This window comes from Balaenoptera borealis (genome assembly GCF_965194805.1).
Source record: "Balaenoptera borealis genome assembly, chromosome: 8".
In the NCBI taxonomy this organism is placed as follows: Eukaryota; Metazoa; Chordata; class Mammalia; order Artiodactyla; family Balaenopteridae; genus Balaenoptera; species Balaenoptera borealis.
In genome coordinates, this window is record NC_138865.1 from 47,582,953 (window position 1) to 47,603,053 (window position 20,101).

Sequence of the window (20,101 nt, forward strand, 5' to 3'; positions counted from 1 at the left end):
CCTTTCTCTGATGCCCATAATCTGTCTCTTCCCCAGCCCTCAAAAAGAGCTGTTTACTCCCACCTACCTATTTAAGGGCAATTCCTATAGAGTGGCTATTATGGGCAAGAGGAAAACAAGCACTTGCCTTCGAACGAGGAACCAAGTTGTTAAGAGTTCCCAAGAGTAAATCTTCCCAGCATCGCACACCCAGGTTCAGGAGCCTTAAGGGCTAGTCCTTAGTCCCTCTTACTTCGCCCCTCCCACGTCAAGTGTGTTCGACATATACCAAGCAGTGAGGGTGCTATGCAAGATCCTGTTTGAGGACGTTCTCCGAGAGCCTTTTGGGTGGTCACACAGTTCCTGAAACCGTGGAGGGGGGGCGTCCCAGGGCCATTTGGGAAGATGGTTGGCTTAGGCTGGTCATCCGCAGAGAATCTCCGCCCCAGTAACAGGGAGCTCAGCTTCCAGGCCCGGCTCTACGTGGGTAGCCACCCCGCCCCCAAGGCTCCGGAGGGGGGGAGCAGGGCGGGGCCAAAGTCACGTGGCCAGGGAGGCAGGGGGAGGAGCGTGCTGTGGACCGGCGTGTGCGGACCGGTGATGCCAGCTCCTGGGAACGCGGGATCCTAGAAAGGCTTGCGCAGCAAGATGCACGTGCGTGGTCTTGTGTGGTTTTATCCTCGCTTCCTGTCACCCATCCCCAGTATGGAATGACTCTAAGGAGCTTTCTGTGCTCTGGGGAAAGGTGATGGGTGGGGTGGGACCCCAGCTGCGGCGAAGAGGATTTACAAATCAGAAGGAGCTGTTTCCAGTCACCTGTAGCCTGAGCGAAGGTTATAAGTGTGCCTCAGACTTCAAAGTTTGCCCTCCAAATCCAGCTTCTGATGGAGCAAAAAAATTTTAAACTTCTGACATGGAGGGAAAGTACAGTTTTTGGTTTGTTTGTTTTGTTTTTTCAATAGCATCCCAACGCACTGCTTAAATAGCCTTTCCTGAATCATGGCAACCAGATAAAACCCAGCTTATGCCAAAATGCAGTTCTAGCTGGTTACCCAGAGTTTACTCCCCTTTCCAAGTTTATTTAAAAAGAAATTAGATCCATTTGTTTATGTTTGGAACATAGGGTAGTTCTCATTCTTGTGCCTGCTCTTCGCCTTTTTTCCTTCTCCCTCAAAATGTCCTACACCTGTGTTACACACGTTGTTTTGGATTTCAATAGAGTTGATTTCTTAATAGAAAACAAATGATAAATTGAAAAGCTAGTGAGCCAGGAGAAAGCTCATTGTGTAAAGAGGAAGCACATGTGTGTTATCAAAACATGTAGGTTATCTAAAATAAATTCAGAGTTTTAACGAGTATAATTTGGACGACATCTCATATCTGAAATTTCTTGTTTGGGAGAAGAGAGAAGTATGTAAATTATCCCATAATTGACAGAGGAAAGTATATCTTGGAAAGAGGGAAGAGGTGGGGATTTCCTTAGTAAAAAGTCAGGAAGGAGCTGCCAGGTATTGTGAAGAGCCATGACTGCCAGCCTGACCTCTTGTTGCTGTCCTGGGTTTCCTCAGGAGTGTGGATCCAACAGGTCTGGAGTTTTATTTTTTTGATTTTTTTTTTTAAGGTTTTTTTAATGGTTGCTTGTGGAAGGGTATGTTTTGCTTAATTTGGTGTTTGAGGCATTCTGTAGACTATCAGGGACCTTAGTGAGACTGTCAAGAACCACTAAATTAAGAAAAGACTAATGTTTTTAAAAAACTTTCTTATGACAGAGGAGATGTATTGGTGTGTGAGACTATGTACAGTTCTGTGTAAGAGGCATTCGACTATTTGAACTATTACCAAATTGTCACTGCTTGGTAAATAATAAGGTGAATAGTGTATATCCAAACCGTGTCATGTCTGACACAGCTTAATATGTATACACGTGGCCTATCCCACAGATGTATAGTTACTCTAGTAATAAGACACGAATGTACTTTAATCAGTCATGGGAATGAGCTACACATTTGAAAGACTTAATCAGTGATAGCCATTGACATTCTCATTCCAGGAACTGACCTGTTAGTCAACAATTCCCTGCGTCTAAGGCTGGGTTTGGAAAAGTTAATGTCCTTGTGATAGGAAACTCATTGTCCAGGATATTCTGGAGTCCACATTTCATCTTAAGTGATGTTTAAAGATAAACTCATCTTCCATTAACAACACTAGGCACGACTACGGAAGAATTGGAAAGAATCAACAAACAAATCGAGTCAGTCAAGGCTGAGGTTGCAGAAAAGCGGAAGAGGCTCTCCAGGTTTACTTTAGCGCTTGAAGAGCTATCGCAAAGCCCCGTGGCCTCCTTGAGTGACACAAATGTGAGACAAGGTTTTCCTGAAAATAGCCTGCTCCCAAAAGAACAGTGGAATGAACCGTCAAAGAGCAAAGAGAGTCAGCCTAGAAAGTACGTGATGGACCACAGATGTCCAGCAACTGACCTTGAATATGATCCCTTGCTCAATTATTCTGCAGGGCTGCTTGGGGCATTTAAAGCAAAGCAGGGTGAGACTGACAGGCAGCACTTCTGGAAAAAATCTGTGGGTGGAAATTGCCACAAGTCCCTGGAGAGCCAAAGACCTTATGTTTCACCAATACGAATTAAAATAAATCTTCAAGATTCTGATGAAGATGACCTTGTAATGGATGTACCTCCAATCATTCCTACTTCTAAGAAATCTAAACCATTTAGAGGCTTTAAATATCAGAATATGGATGAAAAGATACAAGTATTGCCCCCAGAGGACAGAAATCTTCAGATCAGTGGTATAGAAGAGGAAAAGATAGATGAAACCCAACTAACCACACAAACAGATGATGACAGTAACAAGTTAGAACCACCAAAATCACACATGAACACCTCACTAGATACCAAAACTAACATAAACTTCTGTGGTGTTAAAAACCACATTTCTAAGATGGAAAGTTTCGATGGTGAGGAAGAGCATGTCTGTATTTCAGGAGAAAGTATAACTTGTGCGCCTCTCAGTGACAAAGAAATACAGAAGGAAAGTCATAATGAAAGTTACCCAAAGAGCAGAAGACATGTAAAAACAATTGATGATACTCAAAAAGAAGAAACTGAATGGCGATATTCACCAAGCCAACTCCAGTTCTCTTATTCAGACGATCATGTGAAAGACAAAGTTCTGAGAGTACAAGACGACAGTCAAGACTTCACTACTTTTGAAGACAACAGATTAGTTGAATTTGATTTTGATAAGGAATGTACTGAAGATGACACTCCCTCTGATTCTGATGACACTGTGAAGGAATGTCTTCGAATTTTCAATAAGTTCACGCGAAGCAAAGCTCATAAGGGAGAGACTGCTAGGCAGGTTGGTCACTTTTTAAAAAATCCTTTTCCTAAATCTAAAGGAGTTTCCCTTAAGTATATATTTTCTATATTCTAAACTCTATAGAATATATATAACATCTATTATATGTATTTCTAATACTTATGATTAATAATGTATTAAAATAGGGCAAAACCTTGGTAATTGGCCAGCCATCATGTCTTGCAGACCTGACATTTTCCAGAGACCCTGGTATTATGTACAGTAACTTATAGTTGATTTCCCAAATTAGAGGTATCTTTTATGGGAACCTATGCATGTCAGATTATCCAAATTAAATTATTTTTTCTGAATTATTTTTTAATAATTTGCCTAGTATTTTGTAGCTTGGATTCCTGTGGATTCCTGTGGCTCAGGAAACATAAGTTTGCTTTCACTACACTGAAATTGGATAAGTCTTATCTTTTTCCCATTAGCCTTCAGGAAAGCAAATGGAATTAGATATGCAATATTACCAAAACATTTCTGGACCAAAAAGGAGAATTGCACAGACTGCCAAGTTTGATGTGAGTCATTTTGTTTCTCTTTCTCTCCCACTTCCCACCCTCCTTGTCTCTCTCAGCAGTTTATGAAGTACCTACCTTGTCGTTTCAAGCTTTAAGTATATTGCAGTACTTATTATCCTATTATCCACTAGGGGGCACAAGTGGGCAGTCAATAAATTTATTGCCTACTTGTAAGCATTTTCTGAAACCTTCATTTTTCTCCCCCGTTATCTAACGTTTTCATTAAAAGAAGGTATGTTGTTTTTGTATAACCTTTTAACTATAAATTAATATGGTCAATCCTTATTATTTTCAGATTCTGTATTTGCAAATTTGCCTCTTCAGTAAAATTAATTTGTAACTTTAAAATCAAGACTCATGCTTTTGTGGTCCTCTGTACACAGGCGCAGTGGCAAAAAAAAAAAAAAAAAAAATTGAATTGAATAGCCTGACATGCACGTTCCCAACTAAGGTTGAACAAGGCAACACTGCCTTCTGTCATACTGTTAACCAAGGTCCTTACCTGAGTCTGTCTGGTGCCATGTTTTCTGCATTTTTGTGTGTTTTGTTGGTGATTTTGTTATTTAAAATGGTCCCCAAGTATATGCTGTCTAGTGTTCCTTGGTGCAAGAAGGCTGCGCTGTGCCTTACAGAGAAAATGTGTGTTAAACAACTTTGTTCAGGCACGAGTTATTAGTGCTGTTGACCACAAATTCAATGTTGATGAATCAGCAGTATATACTAAATGAAGTATCTTTAAACAGAAACACGCATATAACAAGGTTATTTATTCATTGGTTGATGAAACTGCTGTGACCAGATACTCACCTGAACCTAGGAGCAATGCTTCAGTATTTGCTAATTCATTGTTTGCGGGACTCTATAGAATTTAACTAGCGTGAGTAAGGGGAATTGACTGTAGTTTTTCAAAGCAATTTGAACCTCTTGTAAATTTATATTATAAATGCTGAATTTCTTTTATGACATGTAAAGAAACTGTACAAACACTGCAGCAAGTATTATTCCTTTAACACTTTTGTGTTAAAAAGTGCTGTTTAACACAAACTTTATTTCTCTGCTCTAGTCTCTGTATTATTTTTACTTGGTACATACCGACAGCAGAATCTTCTGCATGGCATAAAAAGACTTTATGTTTCCAAGTCGCAAATAAGACCCTGAATTCCAGTTCTTAACAGAATAGTTGAACGTCCTTGAGCAAATTATTTAATTTCTCTGTTTCATTTTCCATATCCGTGAAATGGAGATAGTGAATACCTGCGCATCCTGGGGTCCGATATTATATTTACTAAACTAGTTTCTCTCCCCTTCTCTCTTATGAAAAAAGTTTTTAGGAGACTAACCTTGTTTCTCTTTAATTGCAAGTGGTGTGGTGTTTAGTTTTCACATTACTGTGCTATATAACTTCCCCCCAAATTCTTATATTTAAATGATTGTCGGTTTCATCAGCCATTTTTTAAAAATACATTCTCACAAATAGAAGTAACTGGACAAAAGAAAATAAAGATTTTTCTGATTTTAAAAATATGTTACCATATTGCCTTCTAGAAGGGTTGTGACAATTTACAGTCCTACACAGTGTTCCAGGGTTCTCTTCCCACAAACCTTACAAAAAATGGGTATTATCATTTTTTAAACCTGTAAATCTGAGTGAAATTTTATTTCCTTATTTTATATTACATTTCTTTGGTTACTAGTGAAGCTGAACATTTTTTCGTATGTTCCCTTCTTTTCTCATAATGAACGTTGCTGTGGAGAAGTCTGATGCTAGCCTGCTACTTCTCCCTGTATGGGTCACCTGATACGTCTGCCAGGTTACCTAATGGATTCTTTTCTTAACTTTGAATTTCAATAACTTCAGTAGGATATGTCTTATTACCACTTCTACCTGCATACAAAGTGTCATTTTCTTATAAGATTTAATTTTCTTTCTTATTTCAAGAAAAAAATGTCTTAAATTATATGCTTAAATAGTTGTTCAGTTTTACTGTTTCAGTTTATTTCTGGGACTATTCCAATTATGTGTGTATTGGACTACAGGTAGTATTGTGAATGTAGTCAATTCCAAAGAGCTTTTGTGCAAAAGAAAAGTGAAATTGTCCATCTTATCCATTTTTAAAATCAGGATTTTTTTGTTTTATGTTGATGCTCTATAGGTTCCAACCAGTAAAGAGATCACTAGCCCATTCAGGGGACCAGTCCCATTAATTAGTCACACTGGAATCCTTCAGGCCCAGCAACAGGCAGTGCAGATAATGGCTGCCATTAAGGGTGGGCAGGCTTTTGTTGCTGCCACTTCAGAACAGAAAAAAAATACATTTGCATGTCCAGCCTCTCAGACCCAAAGGAAAGCCTCAGGAGGTATGAGAAAAACTTCTTTTTTTTAAGTCACTTATTTAATAAATGGGGTTTTACCTTATTTTAAAAATGTTTCTTATGCAGTCCATATACTCCCAATTATAGTTAAGTCAATCACCTAGAGCTTTACATGAAATAATACGATTAGCATATCTAAATCATTTATGTTGTTTATCTCTATATGCTAGGCAATAAATGGTAGTATTTTGCATGCATTCTTACATGGAGCAAGTTGCTTTATAAATTATTTAAATTTGTTCTAGGTTATACTGGAGTTGGTTATTGGGACCCTTTTGTGTTTGCATTTTGTTTTCTTCAGGAAAAAAAATATATGTATATATATAGATCAAGCCTATAAATGAAGCGTTGTGAAATTTTGAGTTGATGATTGAAATAAACTCATCATCTGAGACTAATGACATTAAAATTTACCTTTTCCTTTTTCTCTCGTTCATTTTAAACTTCTTAGAAAATTCATGTACATCAGACAGCCTTCATGTGGATGTAGTTCTTTCAAAGGAAAATCCAACTGCAAAGCCAAACAGATCACACATTCCTGTGAAAAGTATTGCTTCTTTTCCTGTAAAGGTACTATGAACTAAGTCTGAAGATAAGAATTTTATTTCTAATTACCATCATATCCTACCCATATATAGAGCCCCTTGGAGAGTGGGTATATTCTTCTCTCTGAAGACCCCTAATTCAGATAAATGCCAAACCTATTGAAGAGAAATTTCAACCTTTTTTGGTTACCCTTAGATATAGTTATTTTCATATTACCATGGGATGTGTGCCTGTGTGTCACTTTTGGTTAATTTGGTTTTCCTATCCTTGGAAACATTAGGCATTTTTTCAGACCTAAAATATCTGTAGCTATGATTAATTTAAGCTGCCTCAGATTTTTTCAGAGAAAAGTTTTACATTGGAATATGCCTTTCAAGCCACATTCAGTGAGGGGTGTATATGTGTATATATGTGAGAGAGACAGGGAGACAGAGAGACAGACCTTTAGAAAATAATGCCCACTAGTAATATGATAGTACAGCCTTACCTCTTTAGTCAATTTTCCCCTACTTGTGGCAATGATTTTTTTTTTCTTTTTACCAAATATTCTTTAGCAGAAAACTACTGGTCAGTTTTAAGGCTTTGTCCCTCCCTAAAAGTGAGGTAGATTAACTCATCCTAGAATTCTTAGTCTTTTTAAGTCCGTCAAAAGGAATGCTCACCTTGTTTCTAGCTGGGATCGTTTTAATATTGAATATGCAAAGATTGTCATAAATTTAAGTCCAAACATTTTTCTAAATGAAAAGGTAACTGAAAGGCATTGGGACATATATTTGTTTTAAGAATAGTAAACTGGGACTTCCCTGGTGGTGCAATGGTTAAGAATCCGCCTGCCAATGCAGGGGACACGGGTTCGAGCCCTGGTCCGGGAAGATCCCACATGCCGCGGAGCAGCTAAGCCCGTGCGCCACAATTACTGAAGCCCGTGTGCCTAGACCCCGTGCTCTGCAACAAGAGAAGCCACCACAATCAGACGCCTGCACACCGCAACAAAGAGTAGCCCCGCTCGCCGCAACTAGAGAAAGCCCGTGCGCAGCAACGAAGACCCAGTGCGGCCAAAAATAAATAAATAAATAAATTAATTTAAAAAAAAAAAAAAAGAACAGTAAACTACACACCTTCCTATACGCTGATCAGAGGACCAAATCATGGTTCTAAGAATCTGGATGTGGAAACAGCAAAGGGATTAGATGAGTAATCAGATCAGCCTTAATGGTGGACATACAGGCAGCTGTCCCACTTCTCCCTTTTGTGAGTGTAGATAATTTATGGCTTGCATTTATTCTACTTCTGATGAATTTAAAACTTGAAATTATTTTTAAATTTAATTTTGGATATAAAACTTACCTAAGATAGTTGTACTTTCATACACATAGTAGGAATGTTAAACAGAACACACGTGTTCTTCTTTTCTCTAATCAATTTTATATTTAACAAGATGTTGAATCATTAAGTGGCTCATCGGAAGAGGGCTGTAGGAGCATCAGAATCCTCGTCCAAAGTACCTGATGAAGTAAGACAACGCTCTATCAACCTCTTTTTTTGAGAAGTATTTGAGAGTTTATAAAACAGAGGATGAGGCTTTTAACAAGGTCAGTACTAAATAATGTAATTTATCTGAAAACACGGACACACACACACACACTCTCTTAGTAACTATTACTTTGACTAAAGAACTCATGGGACACAACTAGCAAACAGTTTTATTCAGTTTCTTTCCACTACTTTTTTGAAGCCAGGCTGTGGACCTAGTTTTTTCCTCCCTCTTGAATGACTTTTCTGGTCTTGGTAATTTGTAAAAAGCACTCTGGTTACTTTTTTTTTTTTTTTAATAATTAAATCAAACTCTTTTTTTTTTAAAGAGCTCCTGACTTATTTATGTATTTATTTATTTATTTTGCTGTGTTGGGTCTTCGTTTCTGTGCGAGGGCTTTCTCTAGTTGCGGCAAGCGGGGGCCACTCTTCATCGCGGTGCGCGGGCCTCTCACTCTCGCGGCCTCTCTTGTTGCGGAGCACAGGCTCCAGACGCGCAGGCTCAGTAATTGTGGCTCAGGGGCCCAGTTGCTCCGCGGCATGTGGGATCTTCCCAGACCAGGGCTCGAACCCGTGTGCCCTGCATTAGCAGGCAGATTCTCAACCACTGCGCCACCAGGGAAGCCCTCAAACTCTTTATGTTGGAGATTCATCAGTTTTTTTTTAAATTAATTTATTATTTTTTTTGGTTGTATTGGGTCTTTGTTGCTGCATGAGGGCTTTCTCTAGTTGCAGTGAGCCGGGGCTACTCTTGGTTGCGGTGTGCGGGCTTCTCATTGTGGTGGCTTCTCTTGTTGTGGAGCACGGGCTCTAGGTGCACAGGCTTCAGTAGTTGTGGCACGTGGGCTCAGTAGTTGTGGCTCGCGGACTCTAGAGCACAGGTTCAGTAGTTGTGGCGCACGGGCTTAGTTGCTCCGCGGCATGTGGGATCTTCCCAGCCCAGGGATCGAACCCGTGTCCCCTGCATTGGCAGGCGAATTCTTAACCACTGTGCCACCAGGTAAGCCCCTGGTTACTTTTAGTGGTAAAACTGTCTTAGTCAGTCCTGCGATTTCATATCAAAGCAAGTGGTTTATTAATCTGAGTTGTGTCTCCCCCTTTATGTACTGTCTAGTGAGCCACAGTCCCCACCACTCCCTATTCGGCACACCTGCTACACTCATTTATAAGCCATGCCTGGTTTCTTGGCAGCACCTGTACTTGCAGTTCCTACTCAAAACCTTTTTCCCAAATTGAAACCTTTCAAATCAGTGGCAATAGCTGTAGCTCTCACCCCATGCATATTTTCAAAATCCAATGTGGAGTGGTGAGGATGGTGGCTTACTAGATAGAATAAGTTCCATCTAAAGGTGGGCACATACCTCTCGCCTCCATCTGATTATTGCAGTTTGGAAATTCAAGTTCAAAATGTACAGATTTCTAATCTTCCAATAATTTTTATCTTAAAATCTCTACTTAAACCACTGTTAGACAAACACATGTCTGAGCACTAGGTTTGGGCTTTGTGCTGCCCTTCCTCTGATTGAGGTGAATTCAGATGGCTCTGGAGGTTATTTTAAAAGACCATGGGTGGACGAAACAAGAGGCAGATTTCAGATCAACATGAAAAAGACCTTTGTTACTGAGATGCTGTCCATAAAACAGATTCACAAAACAGTGAGCTGCCAGTTGCTAAAAGTGTTTGGGATATAAGCTAAATTGTCATCAGAACAGGAGATTCATGCATTAGGAGTGAGGAAGGATCAAGTTAAGAATTCTTTTTATTAACAGCTTTATTGAGATATGATTCACATACCCTACAATTCATCCATTTAACATATATAGTTCAGTAACTTTAGTATATTCACAGGGTTGTGTGATCACTGCCACAATTAAATACATTTCCATCGCCCCCAAAAGACACCCTTTACCCTTCATCTGCCATTCCCCCACTCCTCCATATCTCCCAGCCCTAGGAAACTACTAATTTACTCTCTATTTCTATTGATTTGCCTATTCTAGACATTTCATAAAAATGGAATCATATAATATGTGGTTCTTTTGTGACTGGCGTAATGTTTTCCCTTAGCGTAATGTTGTCAAGGGTCATCCACATTACAGCATGTGTCATTGCTGAGTAATATTCTGTTTTATGGATATACACATTTTATTTCTCCATTCGTTAGTTGATGGACATTTGGATTATTTCCATTTGGAGCTATTATGAATAACAAACATTTGTACAGAATGTTTATTTGTATTTGTGTACAAGTTTTTGTGTGGACAAATTGTTACATTACCCTTAAGCATATTTCTAGGAGTAAGATTACTGGGTTATATGCTAGCTCTACATTTAGCTTTTTGTGGAACTAACAAACTGTTTCCCAAAGTGACTATACCACTACATTCCCACCACCAACATACAGGGGTTCTGCTTTCTCCACATCCTTGTCAACACTTGTTATTGTCTGTCTTCTTTCTAGCCATCCTAGTGGGTATGAAGTGGTAGCTCATTTGTAGTTTTGATTTGCATTTCCCTACCAACTAACGATGTTGAACATACTTTCATGTACCTGTTGGCCATTTGTATATCTTCTTGAAGAAATGTCTATTCAAATCCTTTGCCCATATTTTGGGTTATTTGTCTTCTTACTGTTGAGTTATAAGAGTTGTTTATGTATTCTGGATACAAGTCTCTTAGATAAAACATTGGCAAATATTTTTTCTTTTCTGTGGGTTGTCTTCTCACTTTCTTGATGGTACCAGTTGCAGCACAAAGTTTTTCACCGTGCTGTATTCCAATTTATTTTTCTTCTGTTGCTTGTGCTTTTGGTATCATATGTAAGAAAACTAGGTCACAAAGAATTATTTCTTTTTTTTTCCCTAAGAGATTGAAAGTTTTAGTTTTTACACTTAGGTGTATGATCTGTTTTGAGTTGAGTTTTGCATAATGTGTGAGGTAGGGGGTCCAACTTCATTCTTTGGAATGTGGATATCCAGTTATACCACCATTTGTTGAAAAAATATTTTTCCTTATTTAATTTTTGTGTCACTTTTGTCAGAAATCAGTTGTAAATATAAGAGTAACTGACCATAAATTCTGAGCTCTGGTTCTCTTCCTTTGATCTCTATTTCTGTCCTCATGCCAGTACTACACAGTCTTAATTACTGTAGCTTTGTAGTAAGTATTGAAATTAGAAGTGTGAGTTCTTAAAATTTGTTCTTTTTCAAGAACGTTTTGGTCCCTGGCATATCCATATAACTTTTAGGATCAGCTTGTATTTTCTGCAAAAATATCAAGTTAGGATTTTGATAGAGATTGTTCTGAATCAGTAGATCAATTTGTGGAGTATTACCATTTAGCAATATTAAGTCTTGTGAGCCATGAACATGGGCTGTCTTTACATTTATTTAGATCTTTAAATCCTTTCAACAGTTTTTGTAGTTTTTAAGAGTACAAGTCTTGAACTACTTTTGTTAAACTTATTCCTAGGTATTTAAATCTTTTTAATGCTATTGTAAATGGAATTGTTTTTGTAATTTTATTTTCAAATTATTCTTTACAAGTGTGTAAAAATACAATTGATTTCTGATCTTGTATCTTGCAACTTTGCTGTACTTGTTTATTCTAATCATTTTTAGTGAGTTCCTTGGAAGTTTCTTTATAAAAGATTATATCTTCTATAAATACAGAGAGTTTTATTTTTTCCTTTCCAATGTGGGTACTTTTATTTCACTTTCTTGCCTAATTTCTCTAGGCATAAACTCCAGTATGATATTGAATAGAAGTAATAAGAGGGGCCATGCTTATCTCTTTCCTCATTCTAGGAGAAAAACTTTCATTCTTTCTTAAGTACAATAGTAACTGTGGGTTTTTTGTACGAGTCCCTTCTCTTGCATCTAAATTTTCTAATTTATTGGCATATAGTTGTTCATAGTATTCCTTTATAATTCTTTTTATTTCTGCAAGTTCTATAATGATGTCTTCTTTCATTATTGATTTTATTTTTTATATATATGTTTATTTATTTATTTATAGCTGCATTGGGTCTTTGTTGCTGTGTGTGGGCTTTCTCTAGTTGCAGTGAGCAGGGGCTACTCTTCATTGTGATGCACAGGCTTCTCATTGCGGTGACATCTCTTGTTGCAGAGCACAGGCTCTAGGGCATATGGGCTTCAGTAGTTGTGGCACATGGGCTTAGTTGCTCTGTGGCATGTGGGATCTTCCCAGAGCAGGGCTCGAACCCATGTCTCCTGCATTGGCAGGTGTATTCTTAACCACTGCACCACCAGGAAAGCCCTCATTGATTTTAATAATTCGAGCCTTCTCTCTTTTTTCTTGGTCAGTCTAGCTAAAGTTTTATCTATTTGGTTGATCTTTTCAAACAATGAAATTTTAGTTTTTTTGATTATCTCATTTTTAATTCTTTATCTTACTTATTTCCACTCTAATCTTTATTATTTGATTCCTTTTGCATTCTTTGGGTTTAGTTTCCCATTAAAATTCTAGTTGCTTAAGGTGGAAGGCAAATTTACTGATTTGAGATCTTTTTAATATAGCCATTTACAATATTAATTTTACTCTAAGCACTACTTTAGGTGCATCCTATATGTTTCATTATGTTGTGTTTCCATTTGCATTCATCTCAAAGAACTTTTAAGTTTCCCTTTTATTTTTTTAAGTTTTATTTTTTTATACATCTTTATTGGAGTATAATTGCTTCACAATGTTGTGTTAGTTTCTGTCGTACAACAAAGTGAATCAGCTGTATGCACACACATATCCCCTCCCTCGTGAGCCTCCCTCCCACCCTCCCTACCCCACCCCTCTAGGTGGTCACAAAGCACTGAGCTGATCTCCCTGTGCTATGCAGCAGCTTCCCACCAGCCATCCGTTTTACATTTGGTAGTGTATTTATGTCAGTGATACTCTCTCACTACATCCCAGCCTCCCATTCCCCGCTGTGTCCTCAAGTCTGTTCTCAACGTCTGCATTGTTATCCCTGCCCTACCACTAGGTTCATCAGTACCATTTTTCTAGATTCCATATATATGCGTTAGCATATGGTATTTGTTTTTCTCTTCTGACTTACTTCACTCTGTATGACAGAGTCTAGGTCCGTCCACCTCACTACAAATAATTCAGTTTCATTCCTTTTTATGGCAGAGTGATATTCCATTGTATATACATGCCATATCTTCTTTATCCATTCGTCTGTTGATGGACATTTAGGTTGTTTCCATGTCCTGGCTATTGTAAATAGTGCTGCAGTGAACATTGTGGTACATGTCTCTTTTAAAATTATGGTTCTCTCAGGGTATATGCCCAGTAGTGGGATTGCTGGGTCATATGGTACTTCTATTTTTAGTTTTTTAAGGAATCACCATAATGTTCTCCATAGTGGCAGTATCAATTTACATTCCCACCAACAGTGCAGGAGGGTTCCCTTTTCTCCACACCCTCTCCAGCATTTATTGTTTCTAGATTTTTTGATGATGGCTATTCTGACCGGTGTGAGGTGATACCTCATTGTAGTTTTGATTTGCATTTCTCTAATGATTAGTGATGTTGAGCATTTTTTCATGTGTTTGTTGGCCATCTGTATGTCTTCTTTGGAGAAATGTCTATTTAGGTCTTCTGCCCATTTTTGGATTGGGTTGTTTGCTTTTCTGATATTGAACTGCATGAGCTGCTTGTATATTTTGGAGATTAATCCTCTGTCTGTTGCTTTATTTGCAAATATTTTCTCCCATTCTGAGGGTTGTCTTTTCTCTTGTTTAAGGTTGTTTTTATTTCCATTTCTCTAGGAGGTGGGTCAAAAAGGATCTTGCTGTGATTTATGTCATAGAGTGTTCTGCCTATGTTTTCCTCTAAGAGTTTTATAGTGTCTGGACTTACATTTAGGTCTTTAATCCATTTTGAGTTTATTTTACATGTAGCTGTCCAGTTTTCTCAGCACCACTTATTGAAGAGACTGTCTTTTCTCCATTGTATAGTCTTGCCTTCTTTATCAAATATAAGGTGACCATATGTGCGTGGGTTTATTTCTGGGGTTTCTGTCCTGTTCCATTGATCTAATTTCTGTTTTTGTGCCAGTACCATATTGTCTTGATTACTATAGCTTTGTAGTATAGTCTGAAGTCAGGGAGCCTGATTCCTCAAGCTCCGTCTTTTTCCCTCAAGATTGCTTTGGCTATTTGGGGTCTTTTGTGTTTCGATACAAATTGTAAAATTTTTTGTTCTAGTTCTGTGAAAAATGCCATTGGTAATTTGATAGGGATTGCATTGAATCTGTAGATTGCTTTGCATAGTATAGTCATTTTCACAATGTGGATTCTTCTAATCCAAGAACATGGTATATCTCTCCATCTGTTTGTATTGTCTTTGATTTCTTTCATCAGTGTCTTGTAGTTTTCTGAGTAAAGGTTTTTGCCACCTTAGGTAGGTTTATTCCTAGGCATTTTATTCTTTTTGTTGCAGTGGTAAATGGGAGTGTTTCCTTAATTTCTCTTTCTCATTTTCCATTGTTAGTGTATAGGAATGCAAAAGATTTCTGCATTAATTTTGTATCCTGCTACTTAACCAGTTCATCAATTAGTTCTAGTAGTTTTCTGCTGGCATCTTTAGGATTTTCTATGTACAGTATCATGTCATCTGCAAACAGTGACATCTTTACTTCTTTTCCAGTTTGGATTCCTTTTCTTTTTCTTCTCTGATGGCCATGGCTAAAACTTCCAAAACTATGTTAAATAATGGTGAGAGTGGATATCCTTGTCTTTTTCCTGATCTTAGAGGAAATGGTTTCAGTTTTCCACCATTGAGAATGATGTTAGCTGTGGGTTTGTTATATATGGCCTTTATTATGTTGAGGTAGGTTCCCTCTATTCACACTTTCTGGAGAGTTTTTTTTATCATAAATGGGTGTTGAATTTTGTTAGAAGCTTTTTCTGCATCTATTGAGATGATCATATGGATTTTATTCTTCAATTTGTTAATATGGTGTATCACATTGATTTGCATATATTGAAGAATCCTTTCATTCCTGGGATAAACCCCATTTGATCATGGTGCATGATCCTTTTAATGTGCTGTTGGATTCTGTTTGCTGGTATTTTGTTGAGGATTTTTGCATCCATATTCATCAGTGATACTGGCCTGTAATTTTCTTTTTTTTGTGACATCATTGTCTGGTTTTGGTATCAGGGTGATGGTGGCCTCATAGAATGAGTTTGGGAGCGTTCCTCCCTCTGCTATATTTTGGAAGAGTTTGAAAGGGATAGGTGTTAGCTCTTCTCTAAATGTTTGATAGAATTCACCTGTGAAGCCACCTGGCCCTGAGCTTGTTTGTTGGAAGATTTTTAATCACAGTTTCAATTTCAGTGATTGTGATCTGTTTGCTCATATTTTCTATTTCTTCCTGGTTCAGTCTCGGAAGGTTGTACTTTTCTAAGAATTTGTCCGTTTCTTCCAGGTTGTCCATTTTATTGGCATAGAGTTGCTTGTAGTAGTCTCTCTCATGATTCTTTGTATTTCTGCAGTGTCAGTTGTTACTTCTCCTTTTTCATTTCTAATTCTGTTGATTTGGGCCTTCTCCCTTTTTTCCTGATGAGTCTGGCTAATGGTTTATCAATTTTCTTTATCTTCTCAAAGAACCAGCTTTTAGTTTTATTGATCTTTGCTGTCGTTTTCTTCATTTCTTTTTCATTTATTTCTGATCTGATCTTTATGATTTCTTTCCTCCTGCTAACTTTGGGTTTTTTTAGTTCTTTAATTGCTTTAGGTTTAAGCTTAGGTTGTTTATTTGAGATTTTTCTTGTTTCTTGAGGTAGGATTGTATTGCTGTACATTTCCCTCTTAGAACTGCTTTTGCTGCATCCCATAGGTTTTGGGTCGTCATGTTTTCATTGTCATTTGTGTCTAGGTATTTTTTGATTTCCTCTTTGATGTCATCAGTGATCTCTTGGTTATTTAGTAACGTATTGTTTAGCCTCCATGTGTTTGTGTTTTTTACGTTTTTTTCCCCCTGTAATTAATTTCTAATCTCATAGCATTGTGGTCAGAAAAGATGCTTGATATGATTTCAGTTTTCTTAAATTTACTGAGGCTTGATTTGTGACCCAAGATGTGATCTATCCTGGAGAATGTTCCATGCACACTTGAGAAGAAAGTGTAATCTGCTGTTTTTGGATGGAATGTCCTATAAATATCAATTAAATCTATCTGGTCTCTTGTGTCATTTAAAGCTTGTGTTTCCTTACTAATTTTCTGTTTGGATGATCTGTCCATTGGTGTAAGTGAGGTGTTAAAGTCCCCACTATTATTATGTTACTGTCGATTTCCTCTTTTATAGCTGTTAGCAGTTGCCTTATGTATTGAGGTGCTCCTATGTTGGGTGCATATATATTTATAATTGTTATATCTTCTTCTTGGATTGATTCCTTGATCATTATGTAGTGTCCTTCCTTTTCTCTTGTAACATTATTTATTTTAAAGTCTATTTTATCTGATATGAGTATTGCTACTCCAGCTTTCTTTTGATTTCAATTTGCATGGAATATCTTTTTCCATCCCCTCACTTTCAGTCTGTATGTGTCCCTAGTTCTGAAGTGGGTCTCTTGTAGACAGCATATATATGGGTCTTGTTTTTGTATCCATTCAGCAAGCCTGTGTCTTTTGGTTGGAGCATTTAATCCATTCACATTTAAGGTAATTATTGATATGTATGTTCCTATGACCATTTTCTTAATTGTTTTGGGTTTGTTTTTGTAGGTCCTTTCCTTCTCTTGTGTTTCCCACTTAGAGAAGTTCCTTTAGCATTTGTTGTAGAGCTGGTTTGGTGGCACTGAATTCTCTTAGCTTTTGCTTGTCTGTAAAGCTTTTGATTTCTCCATCAAATCTGAATGAGATCCTTGCTGGGTAGAGAAATCTTGGTTGTAGGTTCTTCCCTTTCATCACTTTAAGTGATGCCACTCCCTTCTGACTTGCAGAGTTTCTGCTGAAACATCAGCTGATAACCTTATGGGGATTCCCTTGTATGTTATTTGTTGCTTTTCCCTTGCTGCTTTTAATATTTTTTCTTTGTATTTAATTTTTGATAGTTTGATTAATATGTGTCTCAGTGTGTTTCTCCTTGGGTTTATCCTGTATGGGACTCTCTGCACTTCCTGGACTTGATTTTTTTTTTTGATTCTTTTTTTTTTTTTGCTTTCACACACACACACACACACACACACACACACACACTGTATTTTATTTTTACAAGAGATAAATAAACTGACACCAAACATTGTAAATGGATGATCACAACCTGGACTTGATTGACTATTTCCTTTCCCATGTTAGGGAAGTTTTCGACTCTAATCTCTTCAGATATTTTCTCAGACCCCTTCTTTTTCTCTTCTTCTTCTGGGACCCCTACAATTTGAATGTTGGTGCGTTTACTGTTGTCCCAGAGGTCTCTGAGACTTTACTCAATTCTTTTCATTCTTTGTTCTTTATTCTGCTCTGTGGCAGTTATTTCCACCATTCTATCTTCCAGGTCACTTATCCGTTCTTCTGCCTCAGTTATTCTGCTATTGATTCCTTCTAGAGTATTTTTAATTTCAGTTACTGTGTTGTTCATCACTGCTTGTTTGTTCTTTGGTTCATCTAGGTCCTTGTTAAATATATCTTGTATTTTCTCCATTCTATTTCCGAGATTTTGGATCATCTTTACTATCATTACTCTGAATTCTTTTTCTGCTTGACTGCCTATATCCTCTTCATTTGTTTGGTCTGTTGGGTTTTTACCTTGCTCCTTCATCTGCTGCATATTTCTCTGTCTTCTCATTTTGTTTAACTTACTGTGTTTGGGGTCTCCTTTCTGCAGGCTGCAGGGTCGTACTTCCTCTTACTTCTGTTGTCTGTGCCTAGTGGGTGAGCTTGGTTCAGTGGCTTATGTAGGCTCCCTGGTAGTGGGGACTGGAGCCTATGTTCTGGCAGGTGAAGCTGGATCTTGTCCCTCTGATGGGCAGGGCCGCATCTGGTGGTATGTTTTGTGGTGTCTTTGAGCTTAGTATGACTTTAGGTAGCCTGTCTGCTAATGGGTGGGGTTGTGTTCCTGTTTTGCTAGTTGTTTGCTGTGAGGTGTCCAGCACTGGAGTTTGCTGGCCTTTGGGTGGAGCTGGGTCTTTGTGTTGAGATGGAGACCTCTGGGAGGGCACTCACTGATTAATATTCCATGGGGCTGGGAATTCTCTGGTGGTCTGACGTCCTGGACTCGGCTCTCCCACCCCCAAGGCTCTGGCCTGATCCCCAGCCAGACCACCAAGACCCTGCAAGCCACACGGTGTGGAAGAAAAGGAAGAAGAAAAACAAAATCAAAAAGAAAAAACAAACAAGAACCCAAACAAACAGACAAAACCCCAAGACAAATGGTAAAAGCAAAGCTAAACAGACAAAATCACACAAAGAAACATACGCACAGGCACCCACAAAAAGAAAAAAGAAAAAGAGAAAACAAAGAAGAGAGCAACCAAACCAATAAACAAATCCAAAACCAAAACAAACACTAAAAACTAACAAAAACATAAAACCAGAAACAAATGAAATGCAGAAAGCAAACTAAAAAAGGCACTGAAAGCGTAAAACAAACACAAAACGATAAAAAAAAGTAAAGATGAAAGATGAAAACAAAAGGAAAAAAATACAAAATGACAAAGTAGTAAAGTAAAAATAGAAAAATATAAAATACAGTTAAAAATAAAAAGAAAACAAAGCAGAAGAAAGGAAAAAAACAAACACAAGGAAAAAACACAATATAATATAAAAGTACAGTAGAATTAGGTAAAAAAAGAAATAAAATTATATTTAAAAAATAAAAGCATAAAAAGAAAAGTAAATTAAAAAGTAAAATTTAGAAAATAATAATAAGAAAAAAAGAACAACAGAACCAAAAAAAAAAGTAGTGATATTTTCCTGTGGCCTTAGTTGTCAGTGTCCTTGGCTGCACAGTGAGCCACAGCCAATCCCTGCCTCCCCAGGAAGCCCTCCGGTACCTCTAGATGGGTCTCTTGAACTGCTGTGGGCACTGTGGGGCCGCCTCAGACTCTGACCTGGCCTTAGTCCTGTGTGTACTTGTCCGCAAAGTCCACAGTTGCCCCCAAAGTCCACAGCCTCAGTTGTGGGAACACTCATTGTCTATTCAGGTATTCCACAGATGCAGGGTTTACCCAGCCGATTGCGGGGATTTTATCCATTGCTCCTGCAGTTGCATGGGGATACTTCCATTTCTCTTCTTTGGTCACACTGCCCCTGGGGTTCAGCTTTGGTTTTGGCCCCGCCTCTGCATGTAGCTGCCTTCAGGCATCTGTTCCCCGCCCAGGCAAGAGGGGGCGAAAGCAGCAGCTGATTAGGGCTCACTTGCTTGCTCAGGCTGTGGGGGAGAGGGATATGGCAGTCATAATTGGGATGTGCGAGGAGTGCCTGCGGTGGCAGAGGCTGGCGTGAAGTTGCAAGAGCCTAAGGAGGCGTGCCATGCGTTCTCCCAGGGAAGTTGGCCCTGGTTCGCGGGACCCTCAGCAGTGGCGGGCTGCACAGGCTGCCGGGAAGTTGTGGGCAGGTACCTGCCTTGCACACAGGACCCTTGGTGGCAGTGGCAGCAGCCTCTGGGGTCCAAGATAACAGTCACAGCTTGCACTCACGCCCATGTAGGCATTGCCCTACCATCTGTGAGTACACAGAGAGAGAAGCTCTTATGGCAGGGCTGCCCCTCTCCTCACGCACCCCACAACAAAGGTCTCCTGCTTCTCTGG

General features: G+C 38.5%; 1 protein-coding gene across 4 annotated transcripts in view; it reads left to right on the top strand.

Annotated features, from left to right (window-relative positions):
• Positions 1 to 20,101, top strand: part of LOC309632746 (uncharacterized protein) — a gene marked incomplete at its 5' end in the record, with an annotated part of 29,825 nt that overhangs the window by 795 nt on the left and 8,929 nt on the right. Inside the window, 5 exons of one of the 4 annotated variants that reach the window (XR_014247042.1) lie at positions 2,188 to 3,353; positions 3,788 to 3,877; positions 6,031 to 6,235; positions 6,702 to 6,820; positions 8,235 to 8,388. Coding sequence is in view for 3 of the 4 variants with exons in the window: in XM_082400546.1 (XP_082256672.1) it covers positions 2,188 to 3,353; positions 3,788 to 3,877; positions 6,031 to 6,235; positions 6,702 to 6,820; positions 8,235 to 8,249 (1,595 nt within the window). Of the gene's footprint in view, positions 1 to 2,187; positions 3,354 to 3,787; positions 3,878 to 6,030; positions 6,236 to 6,701; positions 6,835 to 8,234; positions 14,917 to 20,101 lie in introns of those variants that run through there. The other 3 variants (XM_082400547.1, XM_082400546.1, XM_082400545.1) reach the window with 3 other exon arrangements.